The 27504-nt window shown below is 32.6% G+C and overlaps 1 protein-coding gene across 11 annotated transcripts in view; it reads right to left on the minus strand.

Annotated features, from left to right (window-relative positions):
* The window catches only part of LOC125074004 (serine/threonine-protein kinase MARK2-like), a 157564-nt gene that overhangs the window by 36887 nt on the left and 93173 nt on the right, over positions 1-27504 (minus strand). For 7 of the 11 annotated variants that reach the window (XM_047685159.1, XM_047685162.1, XM_047685164.1 and 4 more), the window contains exon 2: positions 18900-19856. The exons of 3 other annotated variants lie outside the window; for them this stretch is intronic. In XM_047685159.1, coding sequence (XP_047541115.1) covers positions 18900-19712 — 813 coding nt within the window. In that variant the 5' untranslated portion in view covers positions 19713-19856. Of the gene's footprint in view, positions 1-4980; positions 5107-18899; positions 19857-27504 lie in introns of those variants that run through there. One more of the 11 variants, XM_047685169.1, reaches the window with a different exon arrangement.

A 27504-nucleotide genomic window follows, 5' to 3' on the forward strand; every position in this document is an offset into this window, starting at 1 on the left:
ACTTAAGCGTGCTTCCTACCAAATTTGATCAAAATCGGTTCGGTGGTTTGACCGTTAAAGAGAAACAGGCGGAGTTACTTTCGCATTTATAATATTAGTACCTATAGATTAATGTTTTCATTACGCAAGATTGTATATTTGTCAAAGAAAATAAATACATGTGTATGTCTAAAAGTACCACAGAGACCTCCCGCGAACCGAACCGAAGTTACCTTAAGACAAATGCGTTTATCGCCTTGTCAAAATTTGATGAAACTCGCGGATTGTGTACCGTCAGCGGATAAACGGAATCCGTGGAAAAACGAATTACGTTTTAATGAAAACATTTTTAATTAACTGCGAAGTAGAAAAACTTCGCCTAATGACGGAGAACTTAACTCATTTACGACGTATGCTAAAATTCTCCTTGACATTTAAATTACTCCGCTCTTAAAACAATGAGTTTAACTTAAACTTAACTTTAAGACGATCCAATAAAGTAACCTATAAACGAGCAAAACTAAAAGCACAAGACATATATCGGTATGTTATTTTTCGTTTATATTATGATATTAAAAACATATAAGTACGTTCTATAAAATATATTTGTGTTGGAAAGGGTCGACTGTAAGTTTGAGTGGCAGCAACGGCTGTATATTACGAAATGTATATCTCCTCTAAATTTTAAACCTCCATATCTTATACTTTACACTGTGTGTTGATATATAACAGACTACTCACTAGAGTAGTGAACATTCTACTGACTGACTGAACCAAATAACTGACTACAGTTATTTGGTTAATTGAATAATGAATCAAAATTCATAAATTTCTTTCAACGCTCAGCCTTCAACAAAGTGGACAGTGGGAGCCCCTTCTCCAAAAATACGTAACATGTCAACTTTTATGAGTATCAGTTACTAACAATATTAAACATAGGATGATAACACAGGATTACAATTAAGAAATAAAAATAATATTGATTAACACAACACATTTATGTACATAAATATCAACATAAATTTATATATATAAATACGATGTAATTACCACTTGACTCCATGCCTGCATTCACCGGCTCGTGCATTATAAATTCGTATCGAATACAATAATGAGCCTAAATTCCATCTAAAACCCAGCATAGCGGAACTCAACAAAGGCACACTTAGCCGCTCTTTACATAAAGATACCTAAAACCCAGTTTCCATCCCGAGGGTAGTGACCTAGTTTCTCGTTCGGATAGCACGTAGGAGAGGGGAAATGAAACTACGGGGAAAAATAGTATTATATAAAAATACATATTTATTTACTGGTAAACCTACGAACCGGTGATTTGCTAACTGTAAAATGATGAAATAGGCCAAAAAATCTACTAAAATCTACATCGTAATACAAAGCTGAAAATGTTGTAGGTTTGAACGCGCACATCTCAGGCTCTATCAGTCTGATTTAAAAATCTTTTAACGTTTAAGAACTCATTTATTGAGAAATCTTAAATACTTTATAATATTACGCAGGACCCACGGGGGCAGAACAGTACTTGGAAAAAACCGCGCGGTGCAGCTAGTAAACTTTATTTGCAATTGTTTTTATTTTGCGGAGTTATTGACAATGTTAAAAATGAAATAAGAATGACTACTGAAGGTAAACACGATCAAGACACAATTGAGTAGATCTTTATTAACCAATAAATTAAAGAACATTTTGCCAGTAAAAAAAAACAAACAAGTTTAACCGATCACCAAATTCAATTAGTATGTATAACAAAAAAAAACACAAAGGAATCAGAAATTTATACCTGTTAGCGTCTCGCAACGTATTCTGAGTTACTGATCCTTACATAATAATGAATATTTAAACATATAATTCGTTATTCTCATTGGAACAAAGTCGAGAATTCAACTTGAAATCCTTCAAAACAAAGAATTCGAACAGTTGCTTGTACAAACAGGATATAAATGATTTGCAAAGTTATTTGTCCTACTGTATTATTCATTTTACGATGCGATTCGCGTAAAAACATCTCAATACCATGTCTCTTTAATAACACTAATCCCTACTTAAATATATGTATATTAATAAATGTGGAGGCTCCTTGAAAGACGACTCCTAGTATACTGTACATATTTGCATTAAAGCCCCTCAGACTTTACATTACTTGTGACCCGTATTCCATCCGACCCTAGTGCCGCAAGGAGTAGGGCATATACTGTTTATAATGTAAATTAGAATTTCTCTTAAGCATACCTATATGCGCGATTTACGATAGTTCTTAGGTAAGTATGTATGTGTACAACACGGACAGATAGACTAAATGATAGTTGTCATTCTGAAATATAATTACACACACTAAAATACCATTTAAATAAATGAATACAGTGATATTTTATCAAAAGCATTTGTGATATCCTAATTCAAACAAAAAAATACCATACAGTAATTGTTTAAGTGTGAATTAAAAAAAAATCTTATCAATATTACTCTATTTCTCAGCAGGATTCGTTGTCAAGTTGGCAGAGCTATACTAAAGCCATTCGTCCAGGGTCTAATCTTTCACCTTATGTCGGATTTCCAGCCCATTGGAGTACGTACTTATATGTTTGCGCACACAATTTTACACTTTAATGTCTCCGACGTTTGTGTCTAATTCGCCTTGTCACTCGACCATTAATAAAAATAAATTTAATTTATCATAAACTATTTCTTTCACTCTACTGTTAGGTACATTTCCCAATTCAAATAATAAATGTTCCAACCGAAGCATACTATGGACTGACAGATTCGTTCGGATTCCTCGTTTATATTCGACATTTTATAATTAAAGTTTTGTAACTGCGAATGGATACAAAACCCATAGACCGTATAAACGTCGAATGTCATCGAGTACAATGTCACCACTATTAGCAACTCTTAAAAATGTTATATAAAAGGCATTGTCCGTATTAACTGACTCTATAACAAATGATAAAATACAATACATATGAATTTTGAAGAAGACTTTAGTTTTATAATAAAATATCTTACATCCAAATGTGTGCGTATTATTTATATATAGTTTTACGATGTTTTTGGTATTGGACAAACGTGTCGCGCTAAAGACACACTAATATACTTTTATTTTTCAAACACGCCGACGAAGCCCGACCGACGTGCAGTAAATACCGACGACAGTATACACCGACGTGAAGTTGGAACAAATTGTTTCGCTTCCGAAATTTTCGTAACCGTGTCAACTTCATTAAAAAGGACGCGAGTTGACAGGAATTAGAATTAAGTCAGTCTTCTTGAAGCTACTGCATGGATAATTACTGTAAAACTAGTTTAATTAAAATAAGTCTTCCTAAGTAAGCTTCTTGTATTATTTAATCAATGTATATAACATTGAAATTTGTAAATATGTGTGTACGTAGATTACGTATCTCACTTACACACCTCACATTTGTTTAGCTATATATACATATTTTTATATAACTGCTTAAAAATAGTAAATAACTTCCGAACGTGGAATCAAACGACGAGGCTAACAAATACCCCGACCCGAAGGGACGCTACGTACATGTGACCCTTGAATAATAGACCAATATCCCGGTCGTTCGCCCTTTATTTTGTTTTCTTGTGTGCGAATCTAGCGTCTTATATAAATCCGTGTGACACGTTCGTGAAATTAATTTCGGTGTAATACAGTACAGGTGGCCGGAGTTAAGCATTTACTTTAATAAAAACAAAATACATTGATACATTGAATCCTGTTTTAGTAAGTGTAATTTCACTTGATACTTTCGTAACACTCTGTAACTTCTGAGACTCCTAACTATGGCCTCTAGAAAAAAACTGAAACAGCGTGCTCAAACACAAGCAGGCCTTCGACACATGCGTCCTCACCATGGTTTTCCTTCATCTTCATGAAAATTCTTCATGAAATTAATTATATCTACACAACTATGTGTGTTTACACGTGAAAATTTAGTGGTGCATTCCTGAGTTTAAATTCTAGGCAAATTATTTATGAATACATCAACTTGCTATTATATCAATACTCCAATATATACTGGTCAAAGTATAAACATTAAATAATTAAGATATTATTTAAATAAATTGCATACTAACACGCTCCCGTCTCCGCTACCTTGCCCGCTGACACAGGCACGTAATACGATAGAGTACACCGTTATATTATTCCGAGCCTTTCGTGTGTAATCTGTTACATGCGAGCTTTCGTTTATTATAATACAAAAAGTTTTATCTTATGGCACCAATAATGGAATAATATCCTCCATACAACGCACCACCGACTGAACAATTTAAGATATTATTCTGATTTGAAATAACACACGTCTGGGTAGTGCGAACACGGCCTGGCACAGAGCCTATACAATAACATACTAAATACATACATAGAATTTGATAATAAAACATTACGCATAAAAAATTGGCTATAATTTTATAACCTAAACGAATAAAGATACAAGAAAATACTGATTAATAACACGAGTCTTTTCGGAATTTAGAGAACTGATTTAATTGCAAGTTTCGATAAAAAATTCAATAATCTACATGATAATAAAAAGTCAAATATTTGCTCCACATGTACAAGACGACTCAGTTGTCGTTACAAGAAATGAACTGTAATCTCAGCGTGAGTCATATACGAAAATAAGGAAAGTCGAATAAAGATTGTATTATTTATAAAGAAATATTGTCAGCGGTAATGCATTGAAATCTATAAGCTGAACTCGTTAATCAAGCGACACATTCTCTTTGAGCCTTAAATTTGCGGTAAGTTCTTATATGTCGTACATCTTAGTATATTTGTACAGGTAGCCTTTGCCTAAGTGCGTTTCCTATTATCTATCAATCAAATATGTAACCACATCCGGTTACCACTCAACAATAAAACATCCGAAACATTTCCTTACAACACGAATTATATTCAACAAAAGGATCAAATAAAATGGCATGCTTTTCGTATAAAACTTTAAATGAGATAAACATGTATATTACCAAGTATCTACCCTTGACGCCCATCTTCAATTTATCTTGATTGACAGAGATCACTGAGGGAGAACAATCCGTCACAATTCACAGGCGAAGCACATTTTAAAAGTAACTTTTTCCAATTCACAAGCAATCAGTCCTCAATGATTTATCGAACACGAAAACCGTCACATTATTATGACAAAGTAATATCAAATTCAAAACAGTTAATAAATAAATTGAGAAAACTCGATTTCAAATCACTGCTCACTCGATCTCTTATACATTCACTCAACAACTATAGATCGGAACACAACTCATTTCATGATATAGCAGAGTTACACTTATTTCACTAAAATTTTTAGTTAACATGCTGAAAATTAAAAAACACAAAATAACAGAAAATAATTGTAACGATTCAAATAAAAATTATAACAAAAATATTCAAACGTGCATGTAAATCGAAATTAAAGCGCAGCAGCCTCAAATTTATCCTATTATTATAACATCATTAGGCGAGCTAATTCGACGATTTGATCGTCAGTGGTGACCACAGCCCATAAACATTGTCACTGTAAGAAAGTTCAACTGTTCCTTATATCGCCAATGCTCACTCACCCTTCTTCACAATGTGAATCTGAGATAAATTATTGACTTTATGGTGGGTGGGTACGTTTAACATTTATAAATTTATATTAAATACGAAAACAAATTATAGGTAATATAATTTAAATTCGAGATAAACCTGTATTTTTTAACAAAATGTTGTTAAGTGTATAAAATAAAATAAATATTTATACGTATTGAATAACCGTTTTTTTTTTTCAATTTTGGATTTCCGAAATATATTATTCCGACCATTTAATTTCCTTCCTGTTTAAATATTTAGAAAAAGAACGTGCGTCAAACCTCGACGTTGACATTTATCGATAATACCATCATAAAAAATATATAAAAAATACAACGATAGAGTTTGTCTACAAAGCTATTAAGTCTAAATGAGAGTATCAATATGCAGACCTTGAAAATGAATAGAAGATTAATCAAGGTTATTAATAGGAAAAAAATTAATTAACTTTCTAAGCGGGTCCGCGGGCTAACAGTGAATTACAAATTAATTATAAATCTCAGGCCGACGCAAGGCCTCGCATTAGTATACAATAACGTAATATCCTTTCTAGGAATATTTATTTATTGCAAGTCCGTTCAATTGACTTCCACCAAAGTCAAGTACTTGTGTTAATTCAACAATAGCAGAAATAAATTCTGATAAAGTCATAAGCGACTTTACACTCTTAAAAATATTTTTCTATAAACTAAATATTATTTATTTTAAACAATTTTTAATCTTTTTTTCATTAGCAGCCCGTAAATGTCCCACTGCTGGGATAAAGGCCTCCTCTCCCTTTTGAGGAGAAGGTTTGGAGCATATTCCACCACGCTGCTCCAATGCGGGTTGGCGGAATACACATGTGGCAGAATTTCGTTGAAATTAGACACATGCAGGTTTCCTCACGATGTTTTCCTTCACCGCCGAGCACGAGATGAATTATAAACACAAATTAAGCACATGAAATTTCAGTGGTGCCTGCCTGGGTTTGAACCCGAAATCATCGGTTAAGATGCACGCGTTCTAACCACTGGGCCATCTCGGCTCATTTTTAATCTAGGAAGGATTAATTAATAAGAAAAGAAAAAAAAATTATCAAATTAAATTTTTAACAAGATTACTATTAATAAACAGATGGTCTGTGTTCATACAAATGGAATTCATTGTACCTATTACAATAATTACAAACTATTATTTTCAACGATTTCTATAATATTTATATGATTAAGGCGTTATTTATTTATCCTGTAACAAAACGTAAACGTAACGTTTAAATTTTCAGAAAAATAACGTGACTTTCTATCAGTACAAATACAAGCACAAAATATTCACATACTCATCTACGGATACGTCACACACTCGAAACCAAAACTGGCGTACGACCAAAATAAAAATAATAATAAAACTAAATGTTGGTTCCTTACAGGGATAGCGAGAAATAATTACATAAATTGAATTGAGAATGACATAACACATCAGAACTAAGGGCTGAAACACGTAGGCATAATGTAATATTCACACAGCCAGTTCGAAGGCTTATAGGTGAGCTGGATCGATACTGAACAAGCACGCTGCACTACCGAAACGTTTACTCAGTAACGAACAATATACACAGCAATTTGTAACGTGTATAAGGATCGAAGTTATTTAAAACGAGTGATGGCTCTTGAATTTCGATAGGAATAAAAAATATTAGTAACTAGTTTCAGGCCGCGGCTTCACTTGCGTGTGAGGTCTATGTATTTTACTGTAATCCTGAAAACATATATGCCAAATATCGAAAAATCAATTTTGAATGGTCATTTTACAAAACTATATCAAATGTAATACCACCACATCGAGATAGACTACCATATAGTAATAGACCACCTAATCGAGATTCTATCGGGAAGAACCACCAAAAAACTCACCAGTTAAATACGTACAATATGAATCAAATTCTGCCTGAAAGTAAATTGAATACTCAAGAAGCGTAACAAACAAACTTAGTCCAGTAAAGTTCTTTAAACTATTCGTATCTAACAAAATAGTCACAAATCGTTATTTAATAAAGGATCTCCATTTCCAAGGATTTCTTTGAACTGACTTAAAATGATAATTTTATACACTTCGCTGTTAAGCAGCGTCGTTTCAGTGTTTGTCATGTAAAATATTCTAAAGGAATGGGAAACTTTCCATTATATTATTTTTAATACGATTTAACTCACATCTTTTTCCGGCTTAGCTTTTGTATTCGAGCATGCAAATATTATAAATCTTTGAATGAAGTCCGTTAGTTTTTCATAGTCTAAGTTAATAAAATTATTAAAAAAAAAACATTATTAAAAACGAGCTTTAATTCAATACATGTACTAAAACATGTTGCATTTGTATTGTATTATACAATTCACGAGTATCATATTCATGGGCAATTAATGATCTACACATACGGACGAGTTTATTTCACTAAAAGTTTACTACAAAAACAATTAGTAATATTATACAACGTACAATGACAGAAATATAAAAATGTTGAATCAGAACAATTCTATTTTGTAATACAAAGATTTGCATATTTGAGTACATATATTAATTGTTTCATATGTATATATGTACGATACAGTGGTTTGATTGGTTGGTACATAGAATAATTATAATATCCGAATAAATAGACTAAAAAGTTCAGTAAACAACAATCCAATATTGACGAATAAAATGATCAAAGGTAAAACCGTTTCCAACAAAATTGACGATAAAATCCCATCGCGTTTTGTCAGATATTTACAAAACCATTCAGAAAAGCAAACAATGGAACGCTAAATGGATAATTTGAACCCGAGAGATTGTTGTCGATGTATATAAAATTCGGTTTCAACCAAGAAAAAAAATGTATACGACCCTTACTTACACGATAAATCAGAGGACCTGACTAAAGATTCGCAAATTCGTTGAAAATACGTTTGGCATACGGGACAATCGTCTCCTCGTTTCCTAAGAACTTTACTTCATACCGAAAATTCTATAAGAAACACACGCATGTTTGTGAAATGTTTAAGTAAAAAAAAGGCAATCGAACGAACCACTCTTTAGCTGAAAACGTAATATTTTCTAAAGCTCGGAACATTAGCTAATAAAAAAGTTTGATTAATTATGGAATTCCACGATCGTAACGTGAGAAAAGTTTTACTTTCATAAATTACATGGGTTTTTTTTTATAGACGTAAACCTCTACCACCCCCCCCCCCATGCACGCTTGTCCATAGCCCATTGTTTGTTCACAATCACAGATTTATACAATGCTACTTGCACATGCAGAAATCCGAATAGTAGATAGTTTATTTTGGGAATGCGCTTGGAAATTCAAACGAAGAATAATAGAATCTAATACTATTTACATTCGAATTGAAAATATTTGTCGCTATCTACGTCATTCTTTTCCATTCGCTCTGACTGACGGAATTCCTATTAAACAGTAATAGCTTTCTATTAACTTTCCTATCGCCATCGTTTTCTTAATATTGTTAAAGATTTTACAGTCCTTTAAAAACTTCATATTTTTTAGATTTTACATGACACGAAATTCACTATTGTTACGTCAATATTCTTAATTAAAAGCGGGTAAAACTGAAAAGCTCATCTACTTTTACAATATACTAGAAGCTTCTCCGAAACGTGACACATACATTTCGATGTAATTGGTTTAGTTTTTTTTTTCAGTTAGGCGTTACAAAAACAAACGTCTGTGATTATATCAAGTACAGATAGATTATACCCGTAAGGTAGAACTAGCAACAATTTGAAAGAGATAAATCTTCAAACTTAAGCGATATACAATATCAGGTATCGGTGACGATAACTGAGACAGGGGTTGAAGCGCCCTTCAAAGCATGACATACGCTCAAGACCTGAAGAGGACTTGATGAAGGATTGTGAGATGGATTTCTTATTGATAAAAATCGAATCTCGAGCATCGAACAATGACCTTTATTTAAAAATATATGTAGTGACCACAACTACAATAACTTTATAAATACCAAAGCTTTTGGCATTTAATTAAAGAAATAATATAAAAAAGTGATAAACAAGCTTACGAAATCCACAATGAATAGCTTAAAAAACATCGATAGTTAATTGATTATTTGACAGAATAAGGAAAATATCGATATAAAAAAAAAAAACTATCTACATCTAATTAAAATTATTATAATATTGAATTATTGAATCCTTTGTGTTTAACGACGAGATAAATAACAATATATAGAAAGGAGAAAGTATCGTTGTATAAGAAACACTAACTCAATAATTACAATAAAATTAAGACAATACAAAATGCAACTATCGCTTGGCAGAGCTAAAAGCTACGGAGCAGAGATTGATTTAACTGCAATTACTTGAAATATTATTTATTAATCTGAAACGAAGTGAAATATTGATGTTTGTATAGTTCTTTAAACCTTTAAAAATCGATATTATATTATTTTCGTTTTTTAACTATGAATGTTGTTTAAGGTTACTATTGAAACGATGCTGTCTTCTTCTTACGAATGACAAATCGATTACGAAAGAAAGAGAGAAAATAATATTTAACTAAACTAAAGTAATTCGCTTCCCGACGTTTATGAGTACGCTGTCTTACATTGTTAATGAAACTTATAAGTTTACGTCAATCTAAAGACAATTACGTATGATTTTCCTTTAGTACAATTTAGTAAAATCTTTTCGTATTATTCCTGTACAATTATTTATTTATGCCACGCATGGTTTGAAACAAAGAAACGTGTATTATTATTATTATATCACTTGGAATGATATGTTATCATTACAATATAATAAAATATATGTCATTGTTTCGACCGATTAATTAAATAGTTCAAGTTCGAGGAGCTTCGTTGGTTGCGATACAAAGATTTTTAATTCAAAATATTGTTATTGTGGATGAAAATAAAAACCGATATCGATTCTTTTGAACTTATTTGTATGTGAAGTTAATTCAGTCAAAGACCTAAGTGAAAAATCTTCCTCGTTTTATAAAACTTAACGCGTTCCTGACCTACAAAATACGTAATAAATACGTATCGACTAACAAACCAGTTATAATCACCGCCTATATTCTTATTAAAGCTTATAACATTTTTGATGTATTTCTATCAATATTCTACAATTCATAAAAAACTAAATGAGCAAAATACACAAAATGAACATAACAAAAAAAAATCAAAGCGGAAAACAAAAAAAAATGTAAAATATTTTCGTTGTACAATAATACGTCCTAACTGACAACACTAGTTCACATCACTATTACATCCATCATCCTAGCGGGAACCCTTACCCTTTTCCTGGCCATGGTTACAATTTAATCACAAAAACAATTAAAAACAATCGCCATACTACGCATCCGTAACGGACGTCCGTTCGCGACGGTGTCCGAAATCACACTGCGGGAAAAGCGGGGTAACAAGCGCCCCATTTTTTTAAAACTTAAAATGCAAAGCGTCTCAACATCATTCGAGTATGCAAGGGAAATGCATCTTTAAAATAAATGCGAAAGGATCATATTTAAGTGCATACATTCTTGTAATATAAGTGGATTGTAAAGGTGCGAATGCATTTCACCCCACCTAAGTTGCGTCACAGCGGTATGCTGGTTTCCTTTTGGTTTCTTTTATTTTGAATTCACAACGATTTTTTATTATTAATAAAAGTATGTACAGAGGTTGTGTTTGAATCAAAAACTAGCGATATTCTAATTGCGAATACACTTTTGCAAGTTGATACAGACAGTTTTAAAGTTATTTATATACAGAATTCATAATTAAAAAAATATAGTATTACATTTTTGTAACATACATTTATAACAATTTATCTCTGTATGATATTTTTATTACTTTGTGTGCAATAAAACATATTGTATTGTACGGTTTTGCATAAACAAAACGAAGATCTACTTTTGTAGTTTTAGATGTTACGAAACAATTACAATAATAAATTCAGAAGTGATGAAAAACAGTGTCAGTCACAACTGCGTGTACGATCAGTCTAAATAACTTAGTCTTAGCCAAGCCCTAGTTCGAACTGTACATTACGAGTATCCCACACGCGATAAAGGCAATCTAGAAGCGATTGAAATTCCTAAAGCTCTGCCTATAAATACGATTTGATATCGATGTTAAAATATTTGTAACGTGAGAATATTTGTATAATATCGGGTAAATTGTTACACAACGATTCCTTTCTTTCTGTCACCAGTAATTTTGTATTTGTTGGAAGAAGACAAAAAATGTTTAAACATACAAACTTTTATTAATTAGCAAGTGAGCAAATGTTTGTCGACTATTTCCTTTAATTATTTGGTCACCAATAGTTGGATTTAAATTGATTATTGGTTACGTGAATATAGTTAAGCTATTATGTAAGAACACTCCCAAGCTCAGCATAGAACTTGACCGCAAAACGTCAATTTTTATTATTTAGTAGTTAGACAGACGAGCCAATGTGCCACCTGATGGTGAGTGTTCACCACTGTCCAAACATTGGCGCTGTAAAATATATTAAAAATTCCCCATATCGCCAATGCGCCACCGACATCGGTAATTAAGATGTTATGTCCCTTGTGCATGTAGTTACATTGGTTCATTCAGCCTTCAAACAGTAACAATAATGCTTAGTAGTACTGTTTGGCGGTAGAATATCTGACGATTGGGTGAAACCTACCCGTTCTACCACCGTGTACCGTACATGAATACGGCATTGACAACAATCATTGTAATATGTGTATTAATAGAATTTCGTATGACACATATTTCAACTAGTGTAATTATTGTTATTAGCGTATTTAGAAGGAAGCAAATGTATATATTGTGTTTATAGTATAAGTTTATATGTATAAATGTGGTCATAAGTTTAAATTCAAAGTGTAAGCGGTGTCCCCGAAGTCGAAGTAGCACAAACAACACTAACCTACATACTAGTCCGACATCACTTAGAGTAATGAAACACCTAGACTGCGTCTTTTACTCTGTTTCATTGGAGTAGAATTTAAATGATATATTTTTTTTTAAAGTTCAAACAAAATCTATGCTCATGTTTTAAATTTCAAACAGAAAACTATTATAGTGTACAATTATTAAAATTCCGCCTTTTTACGCTATAAACAAAGCTTCATTTATATATTAATGATAAATAGTTATTTTTAATTTGAATTAAAGCGTCTAAAACATTGATAAATAAGGCATATTACTCAATACAAGATTATATTATTGGTTAAAAGGCGTGGACTTCGTATTTATCGATTTCTAAAAAAAAAAAATGGGCAGGATATAAATATATTAAAATAATTGTACTTTGTCGACATACTCTACAATTAAAATGGTGGAAAAGTGTAACTACTGAGTTTCTTGTCAGTTCTTCTCTGTAGAATCTATTTTCCAAAATGGCTTTTATGAGCCTACTTGAATGTAATGTAAATAAAATGTAAATGAATGTAAATGTAATGTAATTTAATATTTTAATTTTTGATTTTGAATTAATTATGTAAATATCTATCTATCCTAGTAGTTGATTTTGACTTTATTCTAATTGTCATATCGATTGAATAATCCAATTATGAAACCAGGAGATGAATAGTGGCATTGTTTAATGGCTACTAGCCAAATCCTCGAGTTAGGGCTCAATTTCCATATCAGAATACACGAACAAAAGGTTATTTTGTTTTTAAACCACAATTTAAATTAATATTAAAAGAATTACAATAATAGAAATCGTTCTCTAGTGTAACGTGAGCTATGTTGTCAAATTGCATTAAATAGTTTAAACCGGAATGTATATCGGGCGAACCGCACGCCGCTTGCAGCCTGAATATTGACCGGGCTCTAAATAATCTATGCTAATATTATAAATTATACAGTAACACTGTGTGTCTGTCTGTTTCTCTTAAACGGCGAAACCACTGAACCGTATTTGCTATGAAGCAAGCGTGAACTCCAAGGCCATAAGACTACGTTTTATGCCTCACACCTGACGACCAGCCCTAAATTTAATATATATATAAAAGTAATAGTCAGTTTGTTTCTTACACATCTTAACTACTCTAACCTATCATCATGTAATTATGCATATTAGGTATACTTTACCACAGGGTACAGAAATGGACACAGGATACCTAATACCTGATCTCCCCTAACACGCGAGCGAAAACTAGTTTAAAATATAAATTCAAGTTAACAGATCTTCTTTGTTTTATATGAGGATCGTTATATATCTGCCCCTTCCTTAAAAGTGTCACTCGTGTGCGGTGGGTGAACTACAGGCGCGCGCGTGTGGTGCGGCTGAATGTACATTGTACAAATGATTTGTAATAATTCAGAGTTTGTTGAAATTATGTATATTAACTAAGTATTTAGTTAAATACATATAGACTTTTCCATCCCCAATACGAAAAAAGCCGTATTAGTCAAGAACTGTTAGTAGTGCACGATATAGCCGAGATATTACCAAATCGCATGAAATACATAAATCTAAGGTTTGTTTATCTTCATTCCTTCTTCGTTTGGCATAGACTTAACGTGTTATATTCTAGTTAAGTTGAGCTGGCTCTATCCCGCACTGCCCGAATCAAACGCGGCCGCTATCTCAACGCCCTCTCACTGGAGCTGACTAGAGGAATTCTTGTTAAGCGCATCAATCAATCAAACACGTCAGCGCCTCAACCATCGTATGATGGCGGTAAGCATTTCTAAGCAAGGTGAGGCTAGGGTAAGGGAGGCTTCCTTTATTTGGTCTCGATGAAGATTACACATTGCACCCTAAAAATTGGATATAGGCAGAATAATTGTATTAAAAATCTAGCTTCATATTACTCGACATACGTATTTTACGTATAGACGAGTCATACAACTGTTTATATATATATATGTACATATAGGCATCTTCAAACAATACATCAAAGTAACGTTTATTACAAACATAGAATATACTACTTGTAGATATGTTAAACATACATAATATTATTCCACGTCACATTATAATTATCGTCTAACACACATTCTTCACCATGAGATTCAATACAAAAGAATAGTATTAAGATGAACGAGATCTTGCAACCGATACTAATACATATTCATAAAGTAATAAGGTTTATAATCGTGTAAAAGTATTTTATCATATGATAAGGGCTTTGCGAGGCTTCCGGTAGGGCTTCTCTGCGTCAAAGCGACTTGATACTTACATAATTTATGCAAGTCTGCGCTACGTAACGAGTATTTATTGATTCAAGATATTTTCATAATATTACGACTTTTATTCAAACAAGTATATGAAATTTTGTCTGTAACAAAAGAAAATAAAGATGTTCTATTGACTAGGTAGAGGGTTGAGGGGGAGCTGTTGAAGAGAAGCGAAGTGGGGAGAGACGAGAGGGGAAAAAAAGAGGTAGAACAATTATAAAACTGGCGTAGCTTAACTTTTAAGTCCACAAATGCATTTTTCATTTTTTTTTTTATTTGAGAGTCATATAAGTCGGGATCAGTAAATAAAAGTAAGCAAAGGTAATTTGGCGTGTGTGCGCACTTAGTAAATTAATTTGCATTCAATGGACTTAATATTATAAGATATTATATATAATTTACTATTTTTAAAATACAATAATATCGCTGCTAATGATATATATTTTTTCGTTATTTATTCAAGACGAAAGACACGCTTAAATAAATACGTGTAATGTTTGTATAACACAAAAACGCAAACAGACATCGTTCCGTAAACCCAGAATCGAAAGAAACGTGCAAAGGTTAGTTAGTACAAAATTTGGACATCCAACAATCTGAACGGCATTGAACGAGTACCTCTAAGCAAATGAAAATTTAATTATTAATTACGACTTCGCATGACGAACTGTTATATCAAAATTTTAATTCCGGGAAATAAAAGGCTACCCAGTTCAATTCATAACTCATTAACCCAATGTCCAGCGTACGAAACTAATGAAAACAGCACGTGGAAAACGACAGTAAAAACTATTTTAATTGTGCTAAATTACTCTTTGTTCTATAACGATGTCAGAATATAGCTCCAGCTCTTGACTTTGATCTTAACAGTAAGACCAAAAATGGGAATTTTGAATCATGATATAAGATTAAATTGATTTTAAAGCTAACCGTTGTACCGGGTAAATAGAGTCTACAGGGAAGAACCGCAACAATACTCAGTTTGCTGCGGTTAATATTTTCATAACTCTAAATAACAAAAAAAAAAAACAACCAATTCTGGATATTATGTTATATATTTTCCAAGTTTCACGAGTCGTAGAGGAAATGAAGCCTCTACGTCAAGTATGACAGTGATGTTTATATTGAAATTTAAAATCAATCCTCGAATATTTGAAAATATAACGAACGATATATTGGAATATTATTTAAAACAAACCTATGATAAAATAAGTTGAGAAAAAATATGAACGATAAAGAAACTACTTTCTCCTTGAAAAACTATATATTGACTAAAATACGGCCTCGGTTTTACGAGAAGTTTATTTTAAAAACAAATCCAAGCTCAGGATTACATCACAATTTCAACAATCGTGACCAGCTAGTTGGATACGTCACACGAGTCTGCGCACGGAGTGTGATTATTTCGCTTTTACCATATAAAGGCATTAAGATAACACATTTTTGCTCGATTACGTTCACGCGTCTCAAATCGCACCGTTGTTTTGTGTTACGAGAGCGGACACCAAACTGAATAAATATTCAAAGAGCGTACATTATTCGGGTAATATAGTTCTGAAACATTATAACGACATTTATTTTTATATTTTCCTAATTTTTAGTATCGAATTAGTGTAGAGAACACTTGTTTTTATTATTTTAATTGAGGTTAGTATTTGGGTGTGCCCGCATTATTCACTTGCAGGCCACATCACAATCGAAATTTCAGGAAAACAATTACAATTGCATTGATATGCTCATTCCATGTAATTTAAGTAAGTTGATAAAAATCTATTAAAATATATTCCATACACCTAAAACTAAGGTTAAAGAGACCATAGTATTTAAATTTTCATATCACCCCTACATTATTCTACACTAATATTAAAAAAGCGAATGTAACTCTTGTCTGTGTGTTGCTCTTGCACGGCCAAACCACTGTACCGAATTTGATGAAATTCGGTATTAAGCGAGCTTAAACGCCAAGGAAGGTTACTTTTATTACTCTCTTTTGCCTAACAGCAGACGATCGACTTCTAGTGTATTATAAAATATGACCGAATTAAAAAATATGTCGTCAATGAACTTACCTCACAAACATTTTATACAGCTACCCTTTTACAGTGTACTCTTAATAAAACTCGGTTTACCTGTGAACAAACAAAGCATTATTGATATGGTGTTTCGTTGCGCTTAAGTATTCATAATTGATGGCAACGTTAAATAATCTCATACGGTTGCTATATTATTAAATACAAATTATCTTAGAAATTAATTAATTACGTCGTCATACTGACACATATAAATAATCTATGAGACAACTCAATATTTAATTTATATCTATTTTTAACAGTAACATTATATACTTTTTAAGATAAACTCTATCACTATGATTCAATCAATATGCTTAGTCTATTTCAATGGCAGAAGGAGCGAAGATAAACAAACCTTCGATTTACATATTCCATTCGATTTGCCAATAGATCTGACATATTATGCACTACAAACGGTACTTGATTATTATATACCTACATAACCACTTATGTATATCGAAAACATTCAAAACGATATTCATTCACGAAACCGTAATAAATATCATAGATTATTTAATATCTTGATCTTGAAGTCGATTCAGGGTCAAACTTGTGTATTTACTCCTGCTGCCATCGGATTCGCCAATAATATCTATAGCCCGATATTAGCTATCGAAACGTTTCACGCAATGTAAGACAAATGTATCTTTCATTTTCTAGCCTATATTGTGAATGTTTGTTGACTACGATTATATAATATTACAAGATGAAGCTTTACCCGCGCGAAATTTATGAAACACATACTTCCAATCCTCGTTTTACAACCCTGTTAGGACTGGAGTTTCTATATTCCCTATAAGGAACCTACCTACCAAATTTCAAGTTTGGCAGTTACTGAGATTTCGTGATTAATCAGTGATTGGTTAAATAAAATTTAAAATCTGCCAATTGTTTCTAAAATTGTAGTTTTATAACCTCATTTTAATATAAAATTTGACTGAACGCTTGCGATAACACAAATAATTATAATGTATTTTATATTTATTATATCAATTTAAAAACATGTGTTCAATCTGATCTAGTTAAAATTTTAACAAAACTTTAAAAACATATGTCGCTGGCATCGCATACAATTTATAATCGTTGAAAATCGACGCCGCTGCACGCTGTTCTTAAAATGGAAAAATTATTTAATGACACAATAGTTTTACAAACATTCAAAGATTCGATTATCGTCTTCCTTATGTTTAAAGACTAAAGTTTTTAGTGTTGTTTCATAGCTCGTCCTATTATGTATTTAAAACATAATTACGTCATCAAATGTGACTACTGAATGAAATCCAAATATAAACTGTCAATCACTTAACGAAATATTTTTAAGTCATGATTAATTCTCTTAAGTTCTCACTATTTCTACAAGGGGTAACCCTACTGTAATGAATTCACTGTTAATTAATTTCTTACCGATAAATATACTTATTCGGTTCGTTTGTAGATAAAACGGTATCGGATGTATTGTCAAAAATATAATTATAGAATGAACTCTTATGCTACTCTTGAGAGTTGAAAATGGAGTGTATCGTTAACTTCTTAATTAGTCACACAACATTTTATGACATAATCGATTGTATAACCACTCAACAAGACACGATTTTTAAATTCTCGCTTGCGCTTATATTTATTAATAATAGTAAAAAAAAAAGTATACTTTTTCCATATCTGCTTTTCTTCACAATTTCGACTGAAACACATATATATGTACATGTATGTATAAGTAAATATGGATAATCTGTTATAATATCGATGTCATTTCTCGCTTTTCTGCGATTTGTAATAAAATTAATCATTTTTTACTCGGTGATATTTACGTGTCTGAGTGGGAAGCGCATTGTAAAAATATTTGATAGTCGACGTGTTCTCATATACAAACAAGAGCTTCAATCAAACAAACTCAATTCGCATATTTTAGCACATTTTAGCATCCGACATGACTAATTAACTTTAGCGAACACTTTGATGAAGAATGCCGATAGCAAATTCCACTTGTTACAATATTTATCGTACGTATTCAATATTATACACATAAAACATGATCTGCCGTGGACGTTCACAATTATCTTTTACCTGTACTGAAGAGCGCGTCGAGACAGGCGACGTGGGGCTCTTTGGTGACACAGGTTCCGCTCTGTGTTCTGCCAACACTCTGTGCTCGTGCTTCGTTCCAACCACGGAGTTCTTTACCCTCTCCATCCTAGCTTGTATCGCTTTCCTCGATATCACTTTGGTCTTCTCGTCCTTGGTACCCCCATCCGCAAGCTTCCTCATCAAACGAGCGGTGACAGCGACCGTGTGCTGCTGCGTGTCGGAGTTCGTTCGGGATAATCGAGTAGATGGCCTAGCAGCTGGAGCTGCGGCTCCCGTGCTACTTCTTGTACTTTCGTTTCTATTAAACGGTACCACATCGTGTTCCGTATCTGAGTCTGCTGGCAAGTAGCCCCCACCGCCCACTGAAGATACTCCAGTGCGTAAAAGATTTTCGTGTTCCGCGTACCTCACTCGCTCGTCGACTTGAACGGTACCATTCTGAGCTCTTTCAAGGCCACGTTCCATTTCACCGATTTGCCTTTCCAACTTGCGTAAAACATCGTCTGAAGGAGGAGTCGGACCGTTGTCCTCGGGTGGATCGGTCGCTTGGAACGATTTCAGATGTATCGGGTGAGCTCTGTTTAGTTCTAAGCGTTTAGGAGCAATGCCCGAAGACGTCAGTTCGTACTCAGTACGTGGTGTTTGGGAAGTTCGTTCCAACATCGCTAAGGACACGGGGGAAGGTGGCGGCGCACCGTTCACAGTCGCAGTTGGCGAGTCAGGAGCTGGCGACACCCGAGGTGCGCGGAAACTTTTCCGCATGAAGTCCTCACGAGTCAATTTTCTCTCCATTTTAGATTGTAACCATTATAATATAAAAAAAATAATATTCACTTAATGTATTAAAAGGCCCATTCGCTCAATTGTTATCACTTTTATCACTTGATATCACAATACACTACATTTATCTATGAGTTCCATAACTTTGATATAAATCTGTAATATAAATTAACCAATAAACAATTGTAACGCTGTTATGTGATTCGTCTTTTAAAACATGTGAAATGTTAAAAACGATAAAAGGAATCGATAAATCTACTCCTAGTCCTGTTACGACAAAATCGACAACGACTTAATAAACAAATCATTGCACATAACCTTCAGTAGGATGTGATTAAAGAAGAAAAATTCCTTATCAGCACAAATGTTCGAAAATAAATCTAATCCAAGGAGAATCGAGGTAAATGGGAGAAGACAACGCGACGAAGTAATTTACTAAAATAGACCTAAACATAAATCCATGATCCAATTCATTCATTCACGTAACAAGTCTTAATCCGACGAAAATCGACTCCGGGAACTAACAATTGATTAGAAAAAAAAAAAAACATATAGTTCGATGAATTTAACGCAGTCTTGAATAGTAAAACAAAGTAAGTCCCATTGAAACAATTATACTAATTGAAAATATTTAGACATGTAATTTTTAAAATAGGAATAATGACTTAAAAAGACAGAAACGCATATGAACGCGTTGAAAATATTGTAAGTAATTTTCTCTACATTTAATTCGCTACATTAAAGAAAATTACGCCGAATGCATTGCTATTTGGGATGATGCGAGACAGCGGCCAACGGCATCTGTAAAAGAAAGAGACAAACGATAATGTTAGTCTGAGCGATTACTTAAAACCGTTCACCGTTAACCCAAGAGCGGCACATAAAGCTGTCGTAGCTGAGACACCTGAAATAAATAAAACACAAAACCGACACCACACTTGTACCAACAGACAAACACAGAGTTGAAGCAACATTTAACGACGATGCACTTGACAGTTTCAGAAGTGATCCTATTCAGGTAAAGGCAAAGTTATCGCGGTTACAGAATTACGTAAATCCTAACAAGATAACAGTGATAATAAATTGTCACTGTAAACTGTTGGACGTACTTCGTTAATTTCACAACACTCTATACAAACACTAGATTTGTTTGTGAGCGATGTTACCACATACATAGAAATAAAATAGGTATTCATTAATTTGTTTTTTTTTTTGTGACGTATAACCTCGAATGTTATAAATAATTATTCATTATTCAATAAATTTGTAATAAATTTTCACTTTTTAACCGAAAAAGGAAACATATATATCGAAGTGAAGCTTAAAGTATAGCCGAGAAACCTTGATACGAAACTAGCAATGCAACAGATGGTGACCGCTGAGTCACGTAGTTTTCGCATGACCGTGAAATAACACACACCAGTAACGAAACGTTTAAAATATCGCATATGATTACTTCTTTGTCTACAAATAAATACACGTCCTTTTTTAACATCTTAAACGGTATATTTTAACATCATATTAAGTATATAACAATGAGATATTGTCTAGTTTTTTTGTATTGAACGAATGGCTTAATATAATATAATTTAAATGTTATTATTGAATAACACGGCTTTATTTAGGTACGCAACTTGTATATTATTTATAAATAAACAAATGCTATCGAAATATAATTTATATTATTCATGATTAAATGTGGAAATAAACGGTGCCTATATAAAACCATATGAATAAAACAGATGTTTAGTTTAATTTTCCAATGAATTTGAAATTATTCGAGTATTTCTCATTACAGCTTTAAATCAACTGAGCTAGGATGATTCATCTAGAAAATGGTAAACAGCAGTTGAAATCATCAGAAAATAGTTTTAAATATATATATTGGTAATTTTCTTATGTATTCCTGGTCAACTTTTGGATGCTTAAAAATAGCACGCAATGGGTGTAGTCTCTAAATCGAGCGATATTTTTATAACATTTTACCAATCAAATCGCACCGTGGTAGTTAATCATGCGTTCAATTCATATATATTTAGGAACACTAAAATAGTAGCCGTAACGCGCAACGTATTAATAGACGTTTGTGTTTAGTTAATTCTATTTTTATCCAGAATTTAATCGAGTTCGCGTGACTCGTAAACGCATATCGTCGGTATTATAAATCTTTCACTTGAAAGTTAATTTCGGCGACCTTCAGAGTTTCTCGGGTTGTAAAACTGGGGTAAAAACTGAACCAATTAAATGTTCGATGTATAAGTTAAATATCCTTGAAAATGTGCTACTTGTGTCGAGAGCAACAAACTTAGGAAGACCTATAAAAACTACGCGTGACACAAACCTGATTAGGGTTGACAAATATTTAAACAAAGTTCTTAATTTTTGCTCGAATACAACTTTTAGCATGTTAAGAGATTATTTTATTTTCAGCTATAAAATGTGATTTTACTTCAACATTGTAACGATAACAACTTCAAAGACATAATATTACGGTATTCCAGACTGTTATAAACGTAATGCTATACACATACACATTACCTGCCTGTACGTAAATTAATTTTCATTTGAAAACCCTGGAGATATTATCATATTACGGCTGAACTACTGGTAATATTATCCTACGATGTCGTAGACAACGCAACTCGAAGTATTTGCGGTCGAACCGACCTCTATTCTAAAGATATTAATTGTATACTTTTCATATTCATAATAAAATATTTATATAAAAATACTAATAGCAAGGCCTCGTGTAATTAATATTATTAAATGTAGCACTAGCTGTTCCGAGGGTTTCTTCCAGGTTTAATATTAATACAGTCACATGTTAAATGACAAATCCAATATCTTTCAAAGCTTTTGTTCTGATCGGACTGGCAGCTCTTGAGATAAGCGTTTATTTAACTTCCTCAATGTACAATAGTATATCATACTCATTTAAATATGTGGATAAATTTTGGTATCGAAATCGTTATCTGATTAAACAAAACGAGAGCGTATAAACGTAGGCAGAGTAACTACTTCTCCAAAATCGTTATACTCCATAATAATAATAATACTTAATCGCATTAGTTTAAGACAAGGTAAGCCATGTAATTTCGTCCCACGTATATTAGCGACTTTTAAATGTACATTCGGAGTTCGGACCGAGCATTTTGTTGATACCTTTCATATATTTTTTGCAGACGAGTGACTGGAACCTGTTTTGTTCTTAAACTTTTTATGTAGTAAAAAGCTCGTCTCAGGTTGCTCGCTTTATTCAGCTAACGTGATAAACGAGATGGCATTATAATCTTAAAAAGGAATCACCGCAATAGGCGATTTCTCATTTCCGTTTCGATCTTATTTCCGATGACAACTTTAATGGTAACATTATAATTATTTACCGTTGTTATTTTATTAATTAAACTTAAACCGTAAATACAATTATTTTTCTCTATGACGAGTCTTCGTATAGCATTAATACGTTAACAACCAAAACCGTATGATATATGGGATCGTCATTATTCGAAACAAACAATTTTACAATTCATCCAAATCGCTTGTCATACTTATATAAAGTTTATTATACATTTTTCGCGTGTACATCATCCACGTGATAAGTCCAACGACATTTAGACTTTATAAAACGTCGACATAGCGAATCTCGGTGTGATTCATCGCCGTAGCAATTTCGCACGCGGTCGTTATAACCAGAGTTATAGAGGCTTATTGATGTTCAACATTCAACGATCAAATTATATGTTAATAATATCACTTATCAATGATATAATATAATTATATGTGAAGTAGACGAATATATTATTTGAAAATCACCGAAAACTGAATATTGAACGTTTGCCTTGATATGAATATTTGTAGCGTGATTTAGTAAATTTAGTTTAGATTTTCAAGAGGTAGTTTTGGTAAATACTTATACAGAGAACTTTACGCAAAATAGTAATCGATCAACGTGGAGTCCATCTGCACGGTTATTGCTTTTGTTACTTTACACACGGTTTAAGGTGTCGAGATGGGTCTACTGTCTATGTTACGAGAACAATATAACTTTTACTTTAAAATCTTTTAAACGAATTAATTAAAAATATCACACCCAATTGTGTAGGTATTGATGATTTACTTTTAATTAGTTTGTTTTATTAAGTTTATATTAAATTAAGGTAAAGCACCAACCTTTTTCTGAATTTTATTCTTGTCTTGAAATTTAAGTTATACAAGTCTTTTTTTTTAAGTAAAATTGATTTTATAAAAGTTGGTTAACTGTCTAATTAACAAATATATACAAGGTAGGTTCAAAACAAAATTTTTAAATGTAATTATCTACAAACTGATACGTAGGATTTCTCAAGACGTAATCATATTTTTTCGGAATCTTTCGTAAAGATAATAAGTTAATAAAAATAAAATAAAATTAGTGCATTTTTCAAGAATCACAAAGCAACCCGCTTGCCGCTCACAACAGAAACCAGAAACAAAAAGGCTGCGGTGCGCCGGAGCATGACTCACGAGCAACGAACCGAGAGTCGACAGCTGTCTCACTCTAAACGAGTATTTCATATCGCTGTCCCTTTCATTTATCATCCATCGTGGAGGCCTCACGTGACCAATACATGAAACTGCGATTAGATTAAACTTTGGTTTTGTCGGCCACCTCGTATTTACTTTGCAAACGGATAGAATTATCGGAGTACTTCAAAGCACCTAATAATATTAAATTCACGTATCGTCTGCAATTTCCAACATATTTTAATACTTTTTCTTATATATTTATAATGATTGACTTATAAAAACAAATTTTACTCAATCGTTTATTATTTTCATGTATCGACCACATGTGATTTAGTTGGATAAAGTTCTAAAAAGCACCCCCAATACCAGTTATTTATTTGAAAAATTTCCTAACTCATGTATTTTGACTCGCTGAGCACGAATACGATTGTTAAAATTGGTATAGATTTCATTTTCGAGGTCAAATCTAGAAATAAAACGGACAAAATAAATGCCTTAAAAGTTGCAGTCCATTTTAGTTCCATTCAATTTTCGAGTAGAGCCAGTCGTTTGTGAGAAAAATTAAATAATACCCATATAATGTGATGGTCACAGTTGGCCAATCCAAAAAATAAAAGCCACCTTATTAAATATTAAATGAATGCTCCGAAATATATGCTCTAAGAGGAGATCGTAATTTATCGTTTGTGTGAAAGGAAATTTCATCTGACACAATTAGGGGATCATTACGCCCATTTAGTTATCATTGTTGACAATGAGTTTGACCTCACGAACGAAACGGTAATTGCAACATTTAAAACATTTAAATCTTGCCTACTTTTCACATCAATAGTTTGAGCCACACCTAAATTACACATTTAAACTCTATACTATTTACGAATAAGTATGTATATATTTTTTTTTAATTTCCGTATCACATAACATTCTAAAGTAACGGTACGTAAGCACATCATCATCAGACATTTTGTCTTCGCTCAACTCTCACTAAAACATGACAAATTACCTCTCGGTGCTCTGAAAGCGCTTACGGTACAATTATTTTCCATTGTTGCCCTGTCACTGGGATCAAAGGGCGTAGTTCAGACCTACCACGCATGCTTTTCACGCTTTAAATATCTCACTCTGGCTCTTTCACTCGCACAGTCACCGTAGTATACTGAAAAGAGACGCTCGATATCCTGAAACATCCTTATTTGATGCCTTATACATTTAGTGATTGATAAGATCTATCCTCTGTTGTCGCTCTGTCATGCTTGTCTTGTTTTGTTGTTAACTGTCTCGAACAGTTACGTTAAGTAGTGATTTAGATGTCATGTTGCAAGATATATATTGTAATCAGTTAGGTTACACTGAATAAGACCGGCAGTATAGATAGAGGAAACGCAATGTGTACGAAGTAGCTCATCAAAATGCAAGGAGAAAACAACTAAACATGTCAAACGGTATAAAAATTGAATAGAGCGAGTCATTATGACGCAAGCTAATGTGGGACATACGCCCACTTCTGAGAGAAAGTATACGTACACAAGTATACGACATTGGGATTCGAGAATACGCTATCTTGTTGTAAGAATGTTACTTTGGGAGATTATGCGTAAAACTAAGCACATATCGATCGGTTGTAAATTTAATATAAATAAAATTGCAAGTAGAAGGACTTTGAAGAAACTATTTAGTTGAGTAAAGTATTCTAGTTTTAATTTGGTATTATAAGGTAAAAAAATACAAGTCAACTGTCTGTAATAATAGTAAATTTAGTATAATCAGGTCGATATGCTGTTGGACTCTGTAATGGTCACAATATGCAACGATGCATTCGTCAATGATTTGCAATACAAAAAATACTTTTTACTCTTTCAAGGCCCATCTAAAAAGTGGTTAAAATAAACTTTTCGTTTTTTTTTTAGGTATTTAGTTGAAATTGCAATTATTTATTTAAATCAGTTAATACACGTAAAGCTTTAGATGGTATAAATAATATTGAACAAAAACCAAAAATTTTAAATGATTGTTAGATATTTTACGCTAAATTTAAGTTAACGAACTAAAATTTTCTTTCTTCAAATAAATTTCAAGCAAAGCTGTTTTCCGCATGTACGGTCCGAGACAATGGACGGCTTTAAACAATAAAGAAACAAAACCCTTCCGTTGAACCATTACCATAATTTGCGCTTATTTTCAAGATTGCACCAAACTTATTCTATTTTTTCTTAATTACTCGTTAAATGTTGAGCAATTTTCAAAAATTTCTTCGCTGATGATAATGGATCTGCATTTAAATTGCGAGACCTAAATGGTCCGGAAACGTTAAACTTCGGACGTTTCGGAGCAATTGCGACTTCATTGAGTGACATAAATCTTTATGAAATAAATATATAATTTCTATTTACGTCTGAATGCATATTGCATATTACAAAACATCGCACGCTATTGAACAAGTAACCTTTTCAAAGTAAGGATCCGACCAGATGATATTATGTAATTAATATAAATTATAAATATTACGTTACAGAGCTAGATTATATCCATCGATTTCTCGTTTATAATAAATAGTGTTATAAAGGCAAAGTAGCGCGTGGGTATCTAATTGTAGGCAGTAACAAGGCGCAATTTACTTCACGGTCTCCTGCAACACGATATTTGATAATTGACTGAGATAATCGGAGCAAGCACATATTTATTATTTCAAATTTACGACAATATGAACAATTTTCACGGAAAATGTTCCCTTTTCTGTAGTCGTTGGAAAAGTTTGTTTTTTTTTTCTATAACATGGAGTGTGTGTGATCCCTGGACAAGTGCCAGACTATCCACTAAAAACCAGCGGTGCCCTCTCTGACGTAGTGGGAAGCCACAGGATATATTACGTGCGTAATGCGGTACCGTGAAATATGTAGATATTACACAAATATTTTGATTCAATTACATAATATTTGTTTATTTACTCGTACCGAAAATGACTTATATATATTATCTAGATATTATATTCTAGCAAGCAATGTTAGAACAAGATTGAAATCTGAGAAGAAATTATTCCTTTTAATATATTTTTTATTTTTTGTCAATTGGATGTGTATATAAAAAAAAAATCAAAAATATTCTTTAAGCAAGTAGGTACAAAAAAACACTTTTGAATTGTGATGTTGCAGTGTTGAATTAAATGCAAAGCAACCACCGGTTCGGAAAGTAGATTCTAAGGTCATTCATGTATCAATTTCTTGACTTTACAATACATATAACTATAACAAAGTTCTACTTTAAATTAAAAGCATATCAAAACAAACAAAGACTCGAAAAC

This window comes from Vanessa atalanta, chromosome 26 (assembly GCF_905147765.1).
Source record: "Vanessa atalanta chromosome 26, ilVanAtal1.2, whole genome shotgun sequence".
Lineage (NCBI taxonomy): Eukaryota > Metazoa > Arthropoda > Insecta > Lepidoptera > Nymphalidae > Vanessa > Vanessa atalanta.